Source organism: Ammodytes marinus (assembly GCF_949987685.1).
Source record: "Ammodytes marinus genome assembly, chromosome: 1".
In the NCBI taxonomy this organism is placed as follows: Eukaryota; Metazoa; Chordata; class Actinopteri; order Uranoscopiformes; family Ammodytidae; genus Ammodytes; species Ammodytes marinus.
Window position 1 is genome coordinate 14,891,969 of NC_137230.1, and position 24,153 is coordinate 14,916,121.

General features: G+C 40.3%; 2 protein-coding genes across 2 annotated transcripts in view; both read left to right on the forward strand.

The window, feature by feature from the left end:
• Positions 1–21,054, forward strand: part of LOC307268773 (E3 SUMO-protein ligase PIAS1-like) — a 52,264-nt gene extending 31,210 nt beyond the window's left edge. Inside the window, exons 3-13 of the mRNA XM_080051519.1 lie at positions 5,071–5,155; positions 5,272–5,410; positions 6,018–6,152; positions 6,599–6,704; positions 7,439–7,512; positions 7,818–7,978; positions 8,873–9,009; positions 11,844–12,060; positions 14,957–15,096; positions 15,315–15,355; positions 16,083–21,054. Coding sequence (XP_079907645.1) covers positions 5,071–5,155; positions 5,272–5,410; positions 6,018–6,152; positions 6,599–6,704; positions 7,439–7,512; positions 7,818–7,978; positions 8,873–9,009; positions 11,844–12,060; positions 14,957–15,096; positions 15,315–15,355; positions 16,083–16,466 — 1,619 coding nt within the window. The 3' untranslated portion in view covers positions 16,467–21,054. The remainder of the gene's footprint in view (positions 1–5,070; positions 5,156–5,271; positions 5,411–6,017; positions 6,153–6,598; positions 6,705–7,438; positions 7,513–7,817; positions 7,979–8,872; positions 9,010–11,843; positions 12,061–14,956; positions 15,097–15,314; positions 15,356–16,082) is intronic.
• A 1,813-nt stretch (positions 21,055–22,867) lies between these two features.
• Positions 22,868–23,860, forward strand: rxfp3.3a1 (relaxin family peptide receptor 3.3a1; the record flags this gene model as incomplete). Its single annotated transcript, XM_080034454.1, has 1 exon — positions 22,868–23,860. The coding sequence occupies one exon, from the start codon at positions 22,868–22,870 to the stop codon at positions 23,858–23,860; it is 993 nt and encodes a 330-aa protein (XP_079890580.1).
• Between the last annotated feature and the right edge of the window lie 293 nt (positions 23,861–24,153).

Sequence of the window (24,153 nt, forward strand, 5' to 3'; positions counted from 1 at the left end):
ATCAAGGGAAAGTAGTGTAATCTAGACCAGTCAAGTAAAAAAAAAAACTTCTTCAGATGTCTAAAGAGGCACTGTGAGGTAACAAACAACGCCATATAAACACACTACCTCCCAGACATTTTGTCTATTATAACCAGGACATATAAATACTGAACTGATGCTTGACTTTAGGAAAAAACTCCTTCACCCCTACCTCAAAGTGTAAAATGACAAGGATTTAGTTACCTTCTTCCAATTGTGACCAATGCTGGTTTTCTTCGGTTGTATGTATGCATGTATTTGTATAAGTATGCTTGCAGTGATCGGGCCTTTGAAATGTTTGTGCAAATGTGCCTCAATTTCACTGTTAAGGACGCTCTATTGCCAGTTTATCTCTAAGTAATTCAGCCTAATGCTACAGCCCTGCAATAAATCCTGCCTCCGTGAAGGTTGTAATGGTCAGTCCACCAGCTGAAAACGGCTTTAGAGATATATTAATTCAACTTAATGATAGATTTTAGTTTCTGTAGTTTGTGATCCTATACCGACAGGTGTTTCTATTATTTTGTCCACCACATTTAGGTCAATGCCCTCATTGAAGAATAGATATTACAAACTCTTCTCAGTCCAATCCAATGCAATTCGACAGCACTACAAACCAGGGCTGCAACGAGCAATTATCGTCTTTATCCATTAGCCTGATGATTAATTTCTTTAATTGGGATGGACAAAGTATTGTAAATAAGACATCCCAGTATAGTTTTATATAATGAAATGGCAACTGACTATATGTTTTAGATCCTCCTAACCTTGGTTTTATTTCCTTTTCATTGTAAAATTCAACCTATAGGAGTTACATCTTTCACTCATCCCACCATCTGTTATTACATACATTGGACATCATAAATGATTGTAAAATGCAGCTTATCAGCTGTGATGTTCGGTCAGAAGAACTAACTCTTGGTACGCCGTGACACATGGTTGGAGATTTGCACTGATAGAAATCTTATTTGTTTATCTTTATTATGGCCGGGTTTCAAAATTAATGTCCCGCTGATTTATTAATGTTCATATTCTAATTAGCACCACTAAGCAGAAATAAGTGGCCGAAAAGTACTTAACAACTGTAATTACAATTCTGCTCATGGTGTCATTCATTTTGTGACTTCTTTCATTGAAATGAAAAAGAGACTTCATTAATTGAAATGACGTTCTGCATGGGATGTAGTCAACTTGATTCTTTATAATGACTTAATTGCCTCAATTAGGGAGGTTATGCCTCATCTATGTGAGATCTAATGTGATAAAATCAAATTTAGCTTCCTGTGTGTCCTGTGTTCTGAATATAAATTGATGCAAAGTCATCCCAACGTGCTGTTGAAACATATACTGACACTGTCACTTGATTAGTATTTTCACGGATATGAGTGTTTTTTAGATTTGATAAGATTCTATCATGCCAAGACTGTTTGATTTATTAAACTGTGGTTAATATAGTTTCAACCCTGATTTAAAAGAAATAACTTCTTTAATTTACTCTACAGACTATCACTGAGATAAGTATAGATCAAAAATATTTTGCTTTTGGCAGACATAAAAGGTCAATGTTTATCCCCTATATGACAGTATCTTTAGTTGTGACTTAGGCTGGGTGTGTTTTTCATTTTTCGGTTATAAGACTGTTCCGGCTCCGATACCATTCTGATATTTTTAAGAGGAATGTTAAAGCGGCTACGAGTAACATTTAAATATCTTTTAAACAGCCTCATGTTTCCTCTCATAATCATAAATTACCTTTAACAGCAAACGAGACCATCAGTGCAAAGAAAGACGTTTTTATATAGTTTTTATTGCTGCATTTGATCTGGTCGTACACCCAGTCCGATTTTCGGTTCACGCGTGCATGCTCTATGGTCACATATCCGTATTGGTCACAGATTTCAGTGTGGCGCAGGAACGTGAATTGAGAAGCCTATCCCTCCTGGTGAGGGAAGGGGAGCGGGAGCCTTGTTTGAGACAGTTGTTTGTCGTCATAATGACTGATAACGGGGCTGAACCATAAAAGAAAAAAAAGAAAATGCAATGAAGAAAAGCTAAAAGGGAGAGTGATAGTCGGGCGGGAGGGCGTTGCCAAGCAACGTATACACAATTTCACGCAGCGAAACTAGACTGCAGTGTTTACTCCTAAATGAATGAGCGGTAGCCTACTAAAACAAAGTTTACTTTGCCTCACCAGCATCATCAGATGACCATTATTCATAGGAAATAGTCATTATTTACAACATAAACACATTACCTCATCGTGATCCATACTAACTGCCATCTCTCGTTCATTCGCTTTGTGTGAGGACACGGGGACTCGTTCAGCTCCGTGAGAGGTGACAATGCATCAACTCATTGCAATCAGGTGTGTTTAGCACTTACTGGCATTAGTTGATGCTGTGTCACCCATAGACTCACGGAGCCGAAAAGAGTCCGGTGCCCTCACACTTTCAACACACGGACACGCACCATATTGCTTCCTGATTATTTGAATCTTGCGCTCCCTGCACGAGCTACAAAACAGCTTCACGACAGCTGGCGTCGTAATAATACTACCGCTTTTGTTCAAAGGTGTCGCCAACGTGCCGACTTACTCGTAGTAGCTTTAAGGAAAGTAAGCATGAGAAGCCCTATTTAATGTGCTAACCGGCTGCTGGCTCCCCAAGAAATAGACTGACATATAAAACCTCATCTTGAGGATTTGACACTGGTGTGTGTGTGTGTGGATAAAACTAACAGGATAGAACGTGTTAATTATTGCGCTTTAGAGAAGCTGCTAGCCCAAATGTATTGCATTATTTTGGACAGAGACCGGCTATCGGTTTCCTCCTCTTTCCAGTCTTACTAAGCGTATTAATAACTAACTACTGGCAGTATCTCCACATTTAACTGACAAATATAAGAGTCGAGTGTTATCGATCTTCTCATGTTACTCTGCAAGAAAAAGGCTATTTCCCGAACTGTCAAAACTACTCCTTTGAATGGTGTCCAACATAAGCAGCCATACTAGAACTTACTTTAACTAAATGGAATATCATGGTGTGTGTGTGTGTGTGTGTGTGTGTGTGTGTGTGTGTGTGTGTGTGTGTGTGTGTGTGTGTGTGTGTGTGTGTGTGTGTGTGTGTGTGTGTGTGTGTGTGTGTGTGTGTGTGTGTGTGTGTGTGTGTGTGTGTGTGTGTGTGTGTGTGTGTGTGTGTGTGTGTGTGTGTGTGTGTGTGTGTGTGTGTGTGTGTGTGTGAGAGAGAGAGAGAGAGATAGAGGAGGACATCAATCAAAGGTCATTTCAACCATTCCCATATCTCTGCTAACCATACACATTAAAACACCGGAAGCAAATCCACTGCCAGAGAGGGTGAGTTATAGAGCGATGGAGAGATTATGGGGAGAGAAAGAGAGAGGACAGAGTGAGAGAGCACTTTCTATTTATAGCCCATGTGCCCGGAGAGGAGGAAGACTGTTGTTCGAAAGCACTCTGGGTGCGTGTGATTTTGTTCTGCAGTACACAGGCTGCCTCCAAAAAGATGCAGGCACAGCAATTCACAATAAATACATACCATACAAAGTATATACCAAGTTAAGAAGGGTCATTACTTTGGAAAATAAATAGCTGTTTTAGGAGGAACACTATTGGTCCAGTAATTATCCACAGGAGCTGTAGACTTTATTGCCCTCAACGCCCTTAATAAAAAAAATAAATTAGATTGATATGTTATACTGCAGAGTGTGTGTGTGTGTGTGTGTGTGTGTATTTAAGTGTGGACTGGAGCTGCCACTCACTGACAGTTTAACATTATTTTTAAGTAATTCAAGCTACGTAATTCTGTATCTCATCTTCCTCCTCACTTACACAGCCTTCAGGCCAGAAGACTCCCACTGAGATTTCAGCAATTATGATTCAGAAAATGTGGGGAAAAGAGAGAGTACTCCTTAATACTTTACAATGGTTACTCTGCTCAGTAATGCTGTCTTACCTGTGTACAGGGTGACTGAGTTCAGTAATCCATCCTGCCTCTCAGATTTGCAATAAACTATTTTGTGGAACTCTTTGTCACATGTCATTGATGGTGAAAGTCTATGATTAATTGTACATTTGGCAATGAAGTGGCATAGCATAAGTAAATACAATGTCATGCAAGTGTGAGGGTCTATGTGCATTATAAGCAGGTCCTTAGCAGATTCCAAACTGTCTATATTTTAAAACAGCATTAAATGACAGAGCAATGCAGCTTCAACTTCAATTTCTTTAGACTTACTTATCCGCCAGAATATTGTAACCTAACTTCTACATAATGTATCTTGATTAAATTAGTAAAATTTCAAAGAAGGCCTCAAAACTGAAAAAAAAGTAAATCAAAGGAGAGACTTGTTATACTGTGGTAAACAGCTCTTGATGAACCAATAACGTTAAGATTAAGTGTTGATTTTGGATATTCATTATTGTTATTCGTCAAATAGATAAGATGTTTTTCATCTATCAATTCTCCTTGAAACACACTCTTGTTTGTGTATGGAATGACGAACAACATGCAACATGTTAATTATTTTCTGGTTTCATACATGCTTGAACATGCTTGCAGATTTGAACCCTCACAGCTCCTTTTTTCACGCTCACTCAACATATACACAATCTTTCCTGACTTTTACTAACCTGCTGCCTCTTTAATTGGGGCATGGTTAGTATCACCAGCTATTTCCAGCACCCCAGTAGGCCTATAAATAGCATGCCCCCCCCCCCCCCACACACACACGTATTTCTTCCTCACTGTTGTGTGGGGTTGTCTGGTTTTAACATCCAGGTGTTCTTAGCTTTTGCTAATTTCACACCTACAGAATATATCCAATAGTTCAGTTTATGACACCCACTGATGCACACTTTAATTTTTTTATGATTAATGTAGATTCAAACTTTGTTTTATTGTACTTAACTGTATGTGTTAATAATCGTCACTGGTTCTTTTCATAATCAGCCAACTATGTTTGACTTAAAAAAAAATATATATATTATTAGATATTTTTTAATAAAAATGTCTCTTCTTCCTCTCTTTGCAGCGTCAGACAACAGCCAGCGATTTCAGGAGACGTGTTTTGCTTTTGCATTAACGCCACAGCAAGTCCAGCAGATCAGCAGCTCAATGTAAGATGAACAGCGCTCTGTCAGTGCGGCATCCTGAATGGCTTATGAATCATTCATAAATGTACATGCTTCCTACAGACGTGTGGTGACGTGTGTATTTGTTTCTGTGCTCGAAGGGACATCTCGGGGACCAAATGTGACTTCTCAGTTCAGGTCCAGCTGCGGTTTTGCCTGTCTGAGACCAGCTGCCCTCAGGAAGACCATTTCCCCCCCAATCTGTGTGTGAAAGTCAACGGGAAGCCATGTAACCTGCCGGTGAGGAACTCTGCATTGGCAACATTAACAACCATCAAAACATGCGCATCTTTTCTTTTTCTTTTGACAATATGTTTTCCTTGTTTTTTCAACAACACAGACATACAGACACTTGCACCATCATAAATTAGGATACAAATTAAGTAATCACTTTAGAAAATGTATCAAAGATAATAGATAATATATATTAAAAACACACGTACAAAAAAAATATTGTATGTATATATAAAAAATCCCCAATCCCCTACTGTCTACACTTTAAGTGAATCTTACATTTTCATCTGTCATGACAGTCATTTATGGTTCCCAGAGCATATTGGAGTATTTCCGCTTGCCCTCAGCAATGAACGTTAGTCTTTCCAGTTCAATACTGTAAGACAGTTCCTTCCTTTATTAACATTCCAAGTGTTGGAGCATCCATATTCTTCCAACGGACTGCAATTGCTCTTCTGGCTTAAAGATGTCCAAAGTCCAGTAATCGATGTATGTGGAAAGTCCCGATATTACACATTTCTGACAAACATTTTGTATTAGAATTACAATTTAACTTTGTAATACTCATGACAAAAATTTCCTACTCCTTCTAATATTCATGTCTTTCATCTAGGGTTACCTTCCTCCTACCAAAAATGGCGTAGAGCCCAAGCGGCCCAGCCGGCCCATCAACATTACCTCACTGGTCCGATTGTCAACCACGGTCCCCAATACCATTGTGGTATCGTGGACTGCTGAGATTGGAAGGGTAAGAAACCCAAGTGTCACAGTTTCAAACGAGAGACTCGACTGGCAGTTTTGATAAATGATAAATAATTGATCCAGTACAATTACTGAACATTTGCTTCTTCTTGTTTTTTTGTCCTACACTGATTATGTCTCTGTTTTGGGATACTAATGGGGACAGAAGAATAAATACATTTGTACATGTCACTTGTGGTGATTTATGATTGGAGTTTTTGCTATTTTATAGACCTAACAATAATACATCAATTAATTTTGACAGCCGGTATTACTCTATCAAATTATGCTAAAAGACAATAATTCATATATTACTTAATGTGAGAAATTCTGAGTAAGATGAGTAACAATTGTTGAGTATACTCTTTGCATACTCAGAGCTCTGACAAGCCACACATGTTTCCTTGTAGTTTTTCTTCACTCTGCACATCATAGCTACATGTGTGTCCACAGAGTTACTCCATGGCCGTGTACTTGGTGAAGCAGCAGTCATCCACAGTGCTGTTACAGAGGCTACGGGCGAAAGGCATCAGAAACCCAGACCACTCCAGAGCACTGAGTAAGGACTGCAAACAAAGATTTTTTTTTTTTTTTTTGTGTTTTTTAAAGATATCAGATTTGCCCAATATTAGGGAGGCCTTATTATGTGGATCGGGCATTGGCCAGACATGACTGATCCACATTAGATCAAATTTAATCACATCTTAAGTTTCTTCACTAGAAATAGTTTTTCCACAAGCTTACCACAGACTGTCTCTGGCTGCATGGTGTCCTACATAAATATAACCCAGATGAGTTTCACACACATCTGTATCAGTTGATGCATAAAAAGTCATATTGTTGCATTGCATTTCATTTTGGCGTTAAAAATAACCTGCCTCCTGTGTGTTTACAGCTTTATTAATCCAAATCATATATTAGCCTTGAACTATGTGGTTCTTTGAGGACAATAATGATTTAACTCCTTTTATGAAGTGGTTATGGAATGTGATATCATATCGTTATAGGCAAAATTACAAAGAGATTTTTTAATTTTTTTTCCCCTTAACTTTGTGTCTTTGGTTGAAAAATGTAATACTCTCGGTTGTTCTTGTTATAAGATACGGGAACCCTACTTTAGTAGCTGGACAGACTCACATCCATTGTTTTGATAAAAATGTTCACCTATTTCAGAGGAGGAAGCACTTGATATCATATTTGTCATACTGTATTTCAACACCACACAGCGTGGAGCTCTTGAATGCTGCTTGGAGAATGACAGACAGTTTGACACTAACTGTTTCTCTCCTGCAGTCAAAGAGAAGCTAACAGCAGACCCAGACAGTGAAATTGCCACGACCAGCCTTCGAGTGTCGCTGCTCTGCCCGGTAAACATTCTCCCTGCTCCTTATGAATTCAAGGCAGTGTTCAGAGCGTCATGCCGAGACCTGTCCGTCCATACTTTTCTTTTGTCTTTCTTTTGAATGGGTCTCAACATGCCTAAATGCCTTTAACTTCAAGGTTGTGTACACACGATCCCCCTGACAAATTGTTTTCTCTATCCCCTCCCCCCTCCCCTTATCATGCACCTTTTTCCATGTGGGTTTGTTTATGTTTGTGTCATTTCTGCATCCCATATATCATACACTGTGCATGCCCTGACTACATGTCTGCCCTGTCTCTCACTGTGCAGCTGGGGAAGATGCGACTGATGATCCCATGCCGGGCGCTGACATGCTCCCACCTGCAGTGCTTTGACGCCACACTCTACATCCAGATGAACGAGAAGAAGCCCACCTGGGTGTGTCCTGTCTGTGACAAAAAAGCCCCCTATGAACACCTCATCATAGATGGGTAAGTCACTCCCCAACAGTAGTTAGTCAAAAGAAAATCTGGTCCGGTTATTAGCTTCTTTTTTTCCCTGGAGCTTTCTGCTGCATTCTGTGGTCTTCCACAGTCTGTCCTCTGTTCAGTTTCATGTTTTTGTTTGAGCGACTGGGCTGTGATACTCCCTGATCTAAACAAATGTCTGTCTTTCACATATAATGCCCATTGACATTGTTTTGAGTCATATCGCCTTCTCCTTGCACATTTACTCTGTAAAACTCTGACTGTTTCCACACAGTTGAAATTTCATTTTTTTTGGAGGGAAATACTGCACTAACTTATTTTGATTTATATACACCATCCAAAAAATATAGAGTTTCACAAAAACATGTAAACAACTTGTTTAAATCTCATAATTAACAATTTTTTAAGGAAGACTGAAAATCTATCTCGAGGTAATTCTAATTGTAGGCTGTTCTGTTTCCACATACTCAGCCTTTGTTTAGAAACAGGATCCTACAGATTCTAAAAATGTCTTAAAAGTCATTGAATTAGCTGATCTAAAGATAAGGCGTTAATTCATATTAAAATGTATTAGATCGATCTTTCAAAAATCTTAAAAATGCTAACACATGGGGAGAAGGATTCAATCAACCTTTTTCAACATTTGAAATACTTTTTCACTGGACCAAAGAAGTTGTTATGCAAAAGGATCCCCCATACCAAAGGAATTGATTTTGTTTTTCCCTACGATTTTAGATCTTTAGTCTTTAATTTAATTCCTAGTGGCATTAGGAAAAGTCTTAAAATGTATTAAATATAACTTGCCTTGCCTCAACTAAATATAGCAAGTTTTGTGTGTTAATGTACATTCATTGTCTCGGGTGGGTTTGTGCATGACGATGTATGTCTGTTTTCCAGGCTTTTTGTGGAGATCCTCAACAGCTGCATGGACTGTGATGAGATCCAGTTCAAGGAGGACGGCAGCTGGGCCCCCATGAGGTCCAAGAGGGAAGTGCAGGAGGTGTCCTCTGCCTCCTATAACAACGGGCTTGATGGTGAGACATGGGGGACAGGGTGGGTTAGTAAGACACAGAAAAGGTTTGCTTCTGCACAGTGGCAGTGAGAGAAGGCTTTGAAGTAATTAAATCAGGATTAGAGAGACGCGGTGAGAAGAGAGAGAGTGTGAATTCATGCCCCCTTCCTTCTTTGTTTATGCGCTGTCAGTTTTAATTCGGTGTGGCATCAATCAAAATCCACTGAGTAAACTGTCCGTCACTATAGCAACACACATACTGTATCTCATATGATGGCAGGGGGAAAGGGGCATGTGTGCATAAAGCATGCTCACAATATTGAGCACTGCTTGTGCTTAGATTTTTATTCTTCAGTTTCAGAAAGTCATAAACACGAAACACCTACTACTCCTACTTATCTGCGCTAGGGATGTAATGGCACATTTGAAACTTGAAAAGCGAAATTTTCAGCCAGGATCAGTTCAGGCATTCGACAGGGTCTGACAGCCATTTGTTGACTACTTTAAATAGGAATGTCCATTTAGAAGCATGAGGTTATAATTTAATTCATGATATCTGTATCTTGTGTATGACCTGACATTTATTTATTTTTTAACCCATTGATGACTATGGCACTCTAGTGGTGCTTTTCCACCGCAAATGTAGCTCGACTCGACTCAACTCGACTCGACTCAACTTTGTTTGGTAGCAGCACGGGTCGTTTTCCACCGCAAATAGTACCTGCTGAACGTGGGCGGGGTCGTCGTAAGGGGCTGAAAGCCTACTCCGGAGCAAAGTAGCAGAGCAGAAATTGCGAGCAGTTGTTGCACTATTAACTGAACCAACCACCAAAAACACGGATGAAAAATGTTTAAGAAATACCCCCCTTGTATCTGTTTGCTAAAAGAAGTAGAAGAATATTGCTACGGGCCATTAAAAGGGATGGTTGTTGTCCCGATGTGTGACTCTGCCACACAGTCAGCTGTAGGGATGCGTCACGTACATCCCTATGCACGTAAACACGGGCATGATAAAGTTGACTGTTTAGTGCTTGTTTCAGGATACGTGTTTTCAAATGCAAGCCGTGTCTCAGCCTGAATATTTTATTGAGGTAATCAGTTCAGTCCGAGGCTTGTAATGTAATCGCTCGCTATCATGTCCCAGCTGGCTACTATTAGCCTAGCTGCTAGCTGCCCTACATGTCTCCTCTCGTATGATAAGTAACTTCCCCAACAACCAACACTGGGTGAGCTTAGCGAATATATGGAAAATAAATTCAGATCTGTGATGCAAATCAAATGAAAGAGAGCCAGAGAAGGCTGCACGCGGCGTAAATACACTCAAAAGTCCCGGAGAGTTGGGGAGAATAAACAGAATGAAGCCGGTAGTCTCTGGCCACTGATTGGCCAGACAATAGTCTCTGGCCAATCAGTGGCCGGCCGTCTGCCGACGTCACCTTTTAGCATCGGCTCAGCTCGCTTGGAACCTAGAGCGAGGCGATACCAAAAAAGCAGCCGCTACGTGGTACCAGGTACCATGAAATTGCGGTGGAAAAGCCAAAAATGCGAGTTGAGTCGAGTCGAGCTGATACCATGCGGTGGAAAAGCGCCATAGGATACATGTCCTTATCTCCTGAGGGTTTTCTGAAAAAATCCTACGAATTGTCAATGTCTACCAAAACCTTAATATCTAAGCATGTGTAGAACATAGAAACAGGAAATAAAAGACATTTAAAAGGCAAGGGTCACAGGTTTCATTTAAACATGCTCCCTTAGCACTTACATACCAACACATTTTTCTAAAAATCGTCAAAATTAGATGGGGGGGAAACAATATATAAAATATAATAATATGTGTGCTAAATGCGGTTATAATCCTGCTTCCTTTAAGCATGGATAGTAGTGACGGAGTGCGCAGTGGATAAAGAAAGATAGATACATAGAGGGAGGAAGATAGCTTTATTTTATAATTTGGTTCAGTTATCACTGGCACCATAAATTCAACTTCTCAGTACAACTGGAATGCAGACTGACTCCCGATCAGCTGGTCCAAACAGCTGTATAACACGGAGATGAAAACAAAACTTAACTATCGCCTGGCTGGGCTGACTTGAGTTGGAGCAGCCAAATATAGCCTCAAATCAATAAATATTGTTACTAAATAGAAGTAATGTGTTGTGTGATTTTCGTCAGTAGCCTACAGTGGACCTAATTTCTGCGCTCCGAACGCCACTAACTGTTCTGAAATACACTATCGTCGATCATGTGAACACACAGCCGTCTTATTTTTATTTATTTTTATTGACATGATTTTCGGCAAACCACACAACATTTGGGTGGTCACGTGGTTTTAAAAATTTAACAAAACCCACCTCATGTATATTTGAACCAATAACAGTACAACTATGCTGCACACGCCATGAAAATATAGATATAGATAAAACAATCTAATTGTTTTGCAGCAGCCGGCAGGAGCTACAATGTTGCGTCGCGCAGCATCCGTCATCAATGGATTAAAGGTGCTCCGAGGAACTTTCAGTTTGTGTTCATTCTTGCACCCCCTTTGGACAAAAGCGGTAGTGATTTTTCTACGGCAGCAATTGTTCCTGGGTGAGCGTACCCATGACAAAGGCATTAAGAAAAGCTATACAAAAATAGCATTCTTTGCACTGATGGTCTGCTTGCTGTAACATGTCATCTATGATCATCAGAGGAAAAATTTGACTGTTTCCGAGATATTTAAAAGTTCCTTGTAGCACCTTTAATTTTTTTTTCTAGTTATTGTTTGTCTGCATGTTTGATGTGTGTTTTTGTGTTTAAAACATTTGAATATACTGTATGTAAAACAAAAAACAGGAAAAAAATGTTTTGTCACAGGTTCAAGTCACACATCTGCGGGCTCAGATCAGCGGAGCGCCTCGTCGTCAAGTCACAGCGACGGCAAGAAAGTAGAAGTCATCGACCTGACGCTAGACAGCTCCTCAGAGGACGAAGGACCAGAGTCACCGCCAGCACCTCCACCACCACTGCCCCCTCCGCCCAAAAGAGCCTGTCCCTCTTTGTCCCCGACCTCACCGCCCCCCATCAACAAAGGGTCAGTCACACACAGTGACAGACACACGCACATACACACACAACTGTGATTTCCGCTTGCAGTTTGTAATTCTTTAAAGCTACAGTGTGTAACTTCTGTCAGAATTCTGCGTAATTACAAAAACATTGTCGGCGCATCTACATGAGGTCAAGCCTTTGGTGATCGCGGCGCATATATTTGATTCCTTTTGCTCTAGGTCGAGGTTTTTTTCTTAGCATAGTGTAGCGGCTAAGTGCTTATTTTTTGGTCAGAATCTTTCAGTTGATGATACAAGCGAGACAATTAGCATCAGCAGTCTCCATGGGTCACTCGACAAGAACATTTTCCGAGACATTTGAAATTGTGAATTTGAACATTTCCGGCAACGGAGGTTTGAGGCTGTAGCCACCTCAGACAGTAAAGTAGGGAATTTGTCTAAAATGCGTGTACGTCATTATCTGACACTTTGGTATCATTTAGCATGACTGTATAACATTATAACATCATTTATAGGTCAAAAAGATGAAAAAGCATTATAGGTGCTCCTTAAAAAAATATATATATAACATTTTGTGTCTCGGACAATTTTCTTGTCAAGTGACCAATCGAGACTGCTCATGCCAATTTTCACGCTTGTATCACAAATTGAAAGATATCAGTAACAGTTGAATCAACAACTGATACATTTCATGGGCACTTCATGAGCTCCTGCGCCAGTTTTGGTGCAGATACCAGTTTGTAAAACGCTGCCATACTGAGAAATACAGAGAGAGTTTTGTGGAGCTGATCGGCTCAAAAAACTTTGTGTCAACTCATTTGGCAGTGGCTTGAATGTAACCGACATTCATGTTTATAAAAATGTTACGCAATATAGCTTTAGATTGGTGCACAAGGCTCATTTTAGCTGCACACTTGGGTAGTTATGTCTCTAGATCAGTGGTGTCAAACATATTTAATCCGACTTGTAGAGCACACATTTCTGAGCATTTAAAAAAAAAGTAAGTCTCTAGCCCATTCCTGTGAGGAGTTATGAATTTTTAAAGAAATAACCAAAATGCTCACTCCAGCCGCTACGGGGCAGCCAAAAAATAAAAATAAAATTATTTTTATTAAAAAAATAAAATAAAACTATTTTTATTTTTAGTGCTGAACAATTACGGTAATGTACTAGCAAGCGCGGTGTGTCTGCGGCTCTGTATGTGGCTGCTTTATTTTTATATTTTAAATTGGGAAAAACAAATTCCAAAACAACCAATAACCTCTGTATTTAAAAATAAATCAAAGCAGTAGAAGTTGCACTTTTATTTAATTGTATTTTGTACTGTCTGCATGTTTGCACAAAATGTGTCCCTGTACATATAGTAAACAAAATTGGACAACTGTAAGGTCAGTGCCTGTTGTATTTGTGTATTCAAATAAACAGTTGTATATTGGCATCTTTGAGCAAAATACCCCCAACATTTTTGCTCCGCACCTCCTATTCCCATGGCCAGCAGCAACCTTTACCAAGACATTTCCTGGGAGGTACAGAGATCCCTTGTGATCCGTGATAATGTAGGTTACAAATGTAGGCTGAGTGATAAAGCATATTACTGAAAAACAAAGCTAGGGATTTGGAGTTGACATAAGTACGTTATTTTGCCATTATTTTACTGGTCCGGCCCACTTCAGATCAGAGAGGCTGTATGTGGTCCTCGAACCAAAATGAGTTTGACACCCCTGCTCTAGATATTCAATTATTCTTGAGATTTGCACTTGAACTCACAAGTATGTTTGACCATTTCACCAGCAACTCTCACACAGTACACGGCCAAGAGACTGACTGAGAAAGCTTTTTTTGTCTTAACGTCTTTTTGAAAGTTAAATTGTATGTAAAGATCTAGAAATGGTTAACTTTCTGCATCTAAGTGTGATGAAAACAGGGATTCCACAACTGTTATTACATATAAGGACAGAATTAGTTGCTTGATTAACCCTTTTGGATCAGAAAGAATTGTTTAAAGGTGCTGTAAGCGGAATGGTTCTTTTAGCTAACTTCCTGTCAGTTACTGCAGTTAGCAGTCCCCTTGCTCGTCCCTACGTCACCACATTAACGCACTGCGGTCTTCAAGCAGCGAGTTATCTAGCATAATCTCAGATCCATAAGTGTGATAAAACATGATAAAAAACATCAAAGCAGACATTGTAAAGGATTTTTACCTGCTCCACCATTGTAGGCAAATAAACATTCACCCATCTGTTGCTCTGCGGGTGCACCGGCAGTGAGACGGATGCCGGTTTGTAGCGTTCTTTCTTCTGATTGGATAGCACTTTTCAACAATTTTATTTGCCGATTACATACAGAGCAGGTGACTGAGAGATCGGCTTTATGAAACGCGCACACTATATAAGTGATCACTGTATGAATATAGAGCGATTCAATACTTATATTAACCTAAATATATCGCTCACTTCACCTTTAACTTTAAACTAACTTGCATGACATAAGTTGTTCTTTAATTAAAAAGAGTTGAATGTACAAGCTTGTGTGGCTAATCATTTTATGAGTCCAACTCCCACAGTGCATTTTAGCGAGAAACCACCCCTCGATATTCTGCCCTGTGTGAATCTAAAGATTAGTCTGTTGGGAAAAACTGATTTTATAAACTGCTGCGTTAATCAATTTACTTAGGAAATGGCTGCATTTTCTGTCAAATAAAAATCAATTATGTGCATATGTGGCAGGAGGCTTCTGCTGCTTGATTTGACTTAAATGAAGCCTTAGATGTTCAGAGGTTCGTAGTGCGAGGTCAGCTGAGGAAAAGACAGCAACGCCCCCTGACTTACCTGATAGAACGTGACATAAAATAAAAACCTAATTATAAATTTAGTGGCGTCTGCTTCATGTCTAAACCTCTGTCTCTGTATCTGCCTTCAGAGTGTTGAACCTGCACCACCAGGTGTCTCCTGTGAGCCGTACTCCCAGCATGCCTAGCGTGGACACCAGCTACATTCCCCCGGTCCCCCCACTCATCCAAGATTACAGACCCTACTATCACACCTCTAACGACCTGTCAGGTAATGTCAAACACATACACTGGGAACATTTGTTCTCTTTACCAGGTGTTTTATATATATCTATAGCATTTATCTGTTTAAATACTTGCAGACCTCTCCGGCAGTGTTTTTTGCCTCTTGCTTTTATTGACTTTAAACCACACTTTTGTATTTGCATCTGCATGTAGATTTTTGATGATAATGACCAATGATGGACTCTGCCTGTGCTTGTTTTCCAGAGTTGAACTTCTTCTCTTTTCTCCAAGGAGACAATCATCAGGTACGTACAGCAGTGTATCATGTTACGTGGACACGACGGTGAAACACTGAAAAACAAAAGCAAAAGCCTGAAACTAAGTGTTTACGTGATGACAAACCTCCTGATAAAATATCTCTTGTGCAAAGTCAAACAAAACAGATCTGGGAGCAGGCATTTGGTGGAATGGCCCATAAAATGCTGGTGCACAGTTTGCCTGTTTAGATATGGGCACTAAATGTCATCCTCCCTGTCTGTTTCTTTCCCTACGGGCTTTTCAAGAAGACATGCGATCGAGTTATTTAACAAAAAATGGTTGTCCCCCATAGGCACAATTCTGCTTTGGGTTATTTGGATTAACAAAGGATTGATTTTCCTAAATTTGAGTGTTAAAATATCTACAGCAGCTGAGCTAGTTTTGGTTTACAGAATAGTGAGGGTGAAAGGAATTTCTAATGCCAAACAGTATTGGAAAAAAAGGAAACAGCAGATCTCAATGTGAACGGTTTTATCCTGCAGAAATAGCTTGAATTAAGACAGTAGCTGTGGATAAATATGGGCACTGCCTCTGAAAAGATTCTGCTGTTGAATTATTTAAATGTATCTCAGTTTTGTTCAACTAAAACAAAAGAAGCTTTAGCTTGAACTACTCTCACTCTAAGACATAAATCCACCTTTTTCCTTTCAGTACTTTCTCACACACCTGACCTCACTACCTGCTGCTCTCTCGTGTGTTTTGTTCACTGTTCAGCATTACAGCATGGTGATGGCAGCAGCGGCCGCCGCTTCGGCCTCTGACGACCACGAGCTGCTCCTCAATCGCTTCCTGCCCTACAGCACCTCCTCCTCCTCCTCTTCCTCCCAGCTGTTCCTGGACCAATCAGGAGCCTCCTCGACCGCGTCGCTAACCACGCCCACCAACGGGGTGGCCAGCAGCTCTGGCAGCGCCAGCAACTCGGACAGCGCCAGCAGCCTGGTGTCGTCCAGCAGCCTCCGCGACACTCACTCCACGCACTCGTCTTCACACACGCACTCTTCACACGCGCACCCGGGGGTGGGGGCTGGCCGCAGCAGCGCCGAGGCAGCGGTGGCAGCTCTTTACTGCGGCATACCTGACGTTATATCGTTGGACTGACTGGAGAACTACACTTTGGGTTAAGCTGACGATCCAAATACAAACTCTTTTAGACTGCAGGGTAAAGGTTTTGATGCAGAAAACTTAAGAATGGCCCCCACCACGTCACCAAACTCCTAAGGTTTGTGGAGTCTGCCTCAAGAAGAGCACTAGGGTGGGTAACAGGCCTGAGGTTTTCCCCAGTGCTTGATTCGTCGCTGTAAGCTGTGGACATTGTGTTGGTGTACTGACTTCAGATCAGTAGAAACCTGTGCATTATGTGAACACACGTTACTGCTTTACTGGTACCGACATGGCACAAACAGCAAAGACACTACCTGAGCAAAAAAAACACAGTGGAGGAAAGCTCCTTTTTTTTTTTACAAAAACGAGGAGTTGGTACCGTGTACAGAGAACAAATATATTTTCCTCTTTTACTTTTGTATGTTAAACTGGGACATTTTACGTCTAGTGAGCTGCTTCAATTGCTGTTTTCAAGTGGAGGACTGAGGTTCTTTAGTTTTCCTTTTCTTCTTCTCACAAAAGCTTATACAAATGCCTGTTGCCATGTGGTTATCTATTTTAAGCTCTATCCCACTTTAATGTAGATTTTAATCCTCCCTCCCTTTTTATCTTTCCCTCTTGCTCAAGTTAATTTTTAAACTCATGGTGTATTATTTCTTCTATCCAATGACAAGAACTTTTCAGACACTGAATTTGCAGTTTATCCATGTACTCATAATTTTATTATGCTTTTAAGTTATGTATGATATTTAAAAAGTTATAAATATAAATATATATATATATACAGTATATGCATTCCCTCTGACCTTCAGGTTTACACAGTGGGAGTGTGTTGGTGGAAATGAGCCATTTCTGATTTTCATTTTCATGATTTCTAATTTAGGACGACCTTGCCGACATACAGCGTTCAGAAATGGAAACCTTTATCTATTTATATTAGCCAATTTAGAGTTTTGAGCGAGAAGAGGTGTTTTCTTTGTTTTTGCACAATGCCAAAAATATCATGGGTACCTATGGAAAATGGTGATAATAATGAGAGTACAGTCGAATCTGTTTGCCACAGTGTTTTTTAATTGCAGTGTCCACTGTGGTTCAGCTGGTGGTTATTCAGACAGCAGAAGTGTGTACTTTTGTCTCTGGTCTTCTCCGTTTCATCGTATTGTGCGCGACCGTAGACTAAAAAAGAAAATTAATTACAACGAAAGTCGAGCAATTGCAGCATCGTCGGTCCTTCTGAAGAGACAGGTGTCCATGACATGCGACCAAGATTAAACCAGTGCCTGTTTGTGCATGCTTCCCAGGGTGGAGTTTTAAAACTCAGAAAGAATGTCTTAAATGATCACCCGCAACATTGGTGCCATCTCTGTTAGGGTAGAATTGACTTGTGACTGATATCGTTCTCAGTTTATGAGATCTCTAGAGATTTGGGAAAGTGCTTGTGGAAGAGCATGGAAAAGTGTACGCAGACAGTTTAGTGCCACATTGAAAACAAGGTAGATCTCAACATGCTAATGGAGTCAGCAGGGCGCGATACCAGCTCGTTTAAAGTTGCACAACCTGTCTGTAGCTTGAAGCCCCTATGAGCTGGTCGCTGTACGATGTGTCAAACTGAGATGGAGGTTTTTCAGAACATCTGGATGTTGTCGCCATTCAGCTGATGAATGTATTATACTGTTAGGAGAGAGGACACGTGTTTTCAGTCTTTGCGTCAATTTCAGTTATTAACGGAGTGCATGTTGTAGAGATATTTTATAGTCTGGTCACATTACCGTTGACATACAGTAGACCTTTGGGGGGGGGGGGGGCCTCCTGCCCAGCATGTGTGTCCTTGAAAGTTCCTTCTGATTATTCTCCAGACAGTCGGCTCACTTCAGAGCCTAATTATCCACCACCACGATCAGATAATCACTTCATTCGACCTCCCCATGTCCTGTCCTTCAGCAACTAACTGGGTGATTATCCCTGTGTTCCAATACCCATACTTCTCTGCTATTTAGTATGTCCCAATTCTTGTGGTCGGATGCAGCATGCTTAACAACGCCCGGATGCTTACTTCATCCAGTCGAGATTTTTAGTGCGGAAATCAGTACGCTTTTTCGGTGATTCTGGCCCACGATCTTATGCGTACAAGAAGCGATGTAACATCAACGAAGCCTCCGCATGAAAACAACCAGCAATGGGATGGATATATAGGCAAGAGGAAAGTTCAAGGCAGGATGTTGTAATTAAAATAAATAAGTAAAAGTATGTCCCAATTGCAGCATACTACATGCTAACTAGGTACTTTTTATGATCAGCTGTAGTATGTAGAATAAAAAGAAAAAGAAAGAGTATGTGATATGGAATGTAGCTTTAGACAACAAACTATCCCCACCCCTCCTTGCTTCCTTTTTTCTCTCTATCTCTTAGCATCTCTAACTTTAATCCCCCGTTCTTGTCATGAGAACCAACCCTGGCTCCCAAACTGACCGCCGGAACAAGTCTTGTATATTTCCTGTGTTGTTCAGTATTTAATTTATTTTGTACTTCTTTAGTGAGGCACTGTCACCCGGGAGCTGTTGTGATAGGATTTTATTTAAGATGCATTTTATTATTCTTTGCCAGCAGTGCAATTTTTCTCAAAACGGTACTGTTTAGTTACAAGTCATGTAAAATATGTATGAGCTGACATGGGCCATACCTCATAAAGGCACAAAACACCTTTTTTAATATGGGCATGACGTGATGATTTAATTTTTCAATTAAAGATTCAAGATGTATCATGATTTCCTGTTGGTCCCCACTAAGATATGATCAAGTCACTGTAAGTCGATTATTGATGCTTAATGGATCATCAGTTATTGATTAAATCAGCAACCAAATTATTCCGTGCAGTCCACGTTGTTTGGTTGGTCGAACACATTGGTCAAGACAAAAATATCACAACAACTTTTAGACGGATAGAATGAACTTTGGTCCAGTCCCTTTTCATGTAGCGCCACCGTTAGGTCCAGAATTTTATATATAAAATACTCATATTTAATCATACATGATCATTGACCATTTTGCTTGTATATCTGCCTTATTTGAGGTCTTGGCAGTTCAGTTTATTTGACGTAACTTCCGCTGCAGAGGGTTGTGGGTAGGACATCCGGGTATTTTTCCGCATACTGCATTTGACATCATGTAGTGGTACATCCTATATCTTTTTTTTACCATACTAAATAGCAGGGAAATATGGATATTCGAACACACCCTTAATCTTGTTCTGTCTCACTTCATTATTATGTAAACTATGGATCAATAAGTGTTCCCCTAGACTTGCTACGCTGATGAAGAGTTTACATCACGTTAGTTCAAATATGAATCTCCGGTATGGGGAAACTTGATAAGGTGGTCACAGTAAATGAATGCATCGTGATTTTATTTATTAAAACTACTACGTCTTTCCTCACGCTTGCCAAAAAGCAGTGCAGAAGATTACAGTTATGCACGTGAAGTAAGAGTGCAGACTGTGTTGAATGTGTTTGTGTTTAAGTGCTTTACGTGCTGGGGGTTTATATTGGCTTACAGAGAAAAATTTAAAAAGTCACATTCTCCCCAGTTGATATTGAGTGTCCAGCTCCATCCCATGGTGCACAATAGCTTTTAGTTTTTCGGAGGGAGAAGCAGTCATTATTGAATATTTGGTTCGAAAATGTTAGACTACATGCAGGGATGGATAAAAACAGGGTTGCTTACATCTCTCATTTTCCTCTGTCCCTCTCCATCTTTAGTCACGGACAGGAATGAACACATGCACAGCAGCAGTTTATGCTTTTGCTGGTTTGAACTATGTGTAAGGAAACAGGGTTAAAACCAGCATCTGCACAAATTAAAGGTGCACTATACAGTTTCAGGCGAGGGTTTTTTTTTTTTTTTACATTTGCAGAGCCTGCAGTTTACCTTATTCTTAGTATTAGATAATTCTATAATTATAAATAAAAAACTGTGGGCCCTGCTGATGTAAACAACATCAAATTAGTACATTTTCAAGTAGCTTTCTACATTTTTCGTTAGCACACCCAAAGTTACAGAGTGCACCAATAGAAAAAAGGCCACTAAAATCAGAAGTTAGTAGTTACCCTTCAAATATCTCCATGGGCTACTTTGACTGCGCGGCTCAACTCTTCGATACAAGGAAAAAGTCAACTAAGTGTATATTATGGCCGTATGAGAAACTGCAAGTTCAGATCCAAAATTGGGTGTTTGATGTTCGTTTGTATGCCTTTTGTGTGTCGGTTCAGAGCGAGAGAATAAATGAATTTATATATTTTTTAAGAAAATGAAAGCTGTAGTATTATTAAAAAATAACGGACTGTGGCCAATAAAGAGTCTTACACAACCGAAATAATCTCTTAAATCAGACTCAAGTCGACGTGTGCACTCACTGCCTTAAAACATTCACAGGTTCTGTTTCACGGCTCCACTCCAAGAAAAATCCTAAAAAGGCTTTTCAAGGAGGGTGAAGAGAAGACGGTGTACAGTAGACCTTTGTCAGTTTGTACAAATATACCAAGTCAGAAAAAAATATTTATTACCTGCATTGGAAGAAATTGTTTACTTATTGAATGTTACCTGTTTATGTAGAAAAGTGTAGATGTAATAAAAATGCATTCTCTTATTTCTCTGTGTTTCTCCTTATTTCAAAAAGATGGACTGCCATGAGATTTTGCCAGTCTGTTACACTACAAGAACTGGACAGTGGGTGACAGTAGAGGTCTAAGGGTATTTTCTCCGATTTTACATACTTCTATAAAAACCTATTTTAAATGTGCAAGAAGATATATTATACCAAAGTGTTTTATATGGAAATGTTCAGAACACATTAGGCCTTTGTTTTCTGAGGTCTACTTATGTCCTAGACCATTGTGTATATAAATAATTGGCTTAAATGCTGTAAAATGAATTGCGATTTTTGAAAAACCTGGAAATGTGTGTGAAAGAAGAACCTTTAGTCATCCTGTTGAATTGTTTTTACTCTTTAAATTGCTTCTCCTAAGCATTAGCTTCAAAAATGCAGTGGACATTTTCCAAAACACAGTAGGGAAGTGCACAAAACATGACTAATATGAAATTTAGTCCAGACGCTTTTTGGTAGAAATGTTGTCTCTTCTTTCAAAAAACATTAGGAAATTAGACTGAATGAAGACTTTGAACCAAATATGATGATTCATGGGATGTATACTAATAAAAGAGGAAGCATCACAACATTTGTCTAAAAAACCATTAGGTAAATATAAAAACAATGATATCAAACTACTTTCATACTATATTATACTCTATGCACTATTTACAAGCTAAGTGGTAGCTGGGGATCTTCTGGGTCTTGCTTCTCGCGGTGTTTTCTAAGCCTGTAAGGAACGGACAGTATCGCAAGAACATACCCCGGAAACAAGAGAGCCTCTAGTTTGAGATGATGTTTAAATTTAATTTTTCAGATTTATCTTCAGGGAGATATTGGTCAAAATACGAGGGTTTTAATTAGCCTACCCTCCCTTCCTGTGATAGTACAAACCCATCAGAAATGTCCAACGGACATTTTGAGTGTCTGCATCTGTGCTTATCCCTCTCCTCCAGCTGCCTTATCCCCATAGCAACAAGTGACACACTTGTCAGCATATCCTAATGATGGCCTAAAGCTATTATAGTTATATTACCAGGAAAAAGCTGATAAACTCCCTGGCAGATTAAAACTAAAATAATATAAAGTCTGTATTGCAGGTGTAGGAAAGAGGCAGGCGCAGACTCCACCACTATCAAAAATAGAAATTGGCTGCACTAACACTGTCGCAATTATCTTGAAAGCACGTCAACCAGATTGCATCACAATCTATTTTGCACATGTTGATGTTTTAAAAAGGGTGAAAAAAAGAAGTTAGCAGCCTAGTGTGAAATGTGTCGGAGTAACAGCAACTTTTTTTGTCTCCTTTATTTTCAGCTGCCTCCCACGCTAGCTCTAAACTTTAGATTTTAGTTAATTTCCCATTCAATTCCCATAGAGATCTTTGGCGTTCACTCAAAAACCAAGTGGTGAAACTAAATGTAAAAGTTGTTGTTTACCCGGACTTTACCCAGGTGGCCCCTGTAGGTTATATAGGCAAGAACCTTTCACGCATTATCCAGATAATCTGACCCTGCAATGTCTGGATCTACCCATCAAAGTGCATGTGTGAAAGGAAATGTCAGGGTCAGGAGCAGGGGATGGGCGTGTAACATGTGTGAATGTGTCTCCTGCTGTGTGCTGGATGTGTGGCTTGAAAGTGATAATGAAGCCTCGTCATTGATGACATCATGTAAACTATTTATCACTAGTGCTCCGAGATCGGCCTCTCTTTAGACATATGATTTAGCGTTGGTGTCTCTGAACTGCCGACAAAATGAATGAAGGAAACGACAGCGTTTGTTGGAACATGTCTTTGATGGAGGAGGTGGACTGCTTTAGTAACCTGGAGGACATAGACGTGACAGCTGACGGGAGCCCGATTTTGAGAGTCCTCATCTGCGTGGTGTATTCTATAGTCTGCGCTTCGGGTCTGGTGGGCAACCTGTTGGTCATCTTCTTCATCAGGGTCAAACAAGAGAGGAAGAAGTCCAATGTGAACTTCTTCGTGCTCAACTTGGCAGTGACTGACTTCCAGTTCGTGCTCACTCTGCCCTTCTGGGCCGTGGACACCGCACTGGACTTCAGCTGGCCGTTTGGAAACGCCATGTGCAAAATTCTCCTGTCCGTCACCGTGATGAACATGTACGCCAGCGTGTTTTTCCTCACTGCCATGAGCGTGACCCGCTACTGGTCGGTCGCCTCGGCTCTGAAGAACGGAACCGCGCACAAGTCCTGCTGTTCCGCCAAATGGATCTGCGCAATTATTTGGATACTGGCGACTCTGGTGACTGCGCCGACGTCGATTTTCTCAACGGTCGGTAACGTAACCGGAGAACAACTCTGCTTGCTGAGGTTTCCCGGTGGACAGCACTGGTTGGCAGTTTACCACATACAGAAAATACTTCTAGGTTTTGTTTTGCCAATGTCCATCGTGTCCATCAGCTACATCATGCTTCTGCGCTTCATCTCCATTCGGAGTATGAAAACGAGCAACCCCAGACGGAGATCGCAAGTTACCAAATCTATCACCATCGTTGTGTTGTCCTTCTTCCTGTGCTGGATGCCAAACCAAGCTATCACCTTGTGGAGTGTGCTGGTCAAACTGAACGTTGCAAACTGGAACAAAGCGTACTACATAGTCCACACATATGTGTTCCCACTGACCGTCTGTCTGGCGCACACCAACAGCTGCCTGAACCCGATTATTTACTGCCTCATGAGGAAAGAGTTCAGGGACAAACTGATGACTCTGATACACAGAGGATAATAGTGTTTCGTTTTGTTTTGTTTTAGCTTTGTGGGTGATTTGAAAGAGCGCGAAACGTGTTGACAGTGACACACAGCAGTCCAGACGCATCAAGTGCGCACGGATAAAATGGCACGGAGTGAGAGAGGAGTCCTAGCAGAAAGCACAATGAGGACAAGGAAATCATGTCTAGACTAAAAAAATAGTTAGTAATTGCTACTTGTGTGTACAAATAGGCCTATTACACGTGTGACCATTGTGGCATCGATTGTTGGAGAAACATTAAGGAGGATGTCTGTGCGTAATTGCGCATG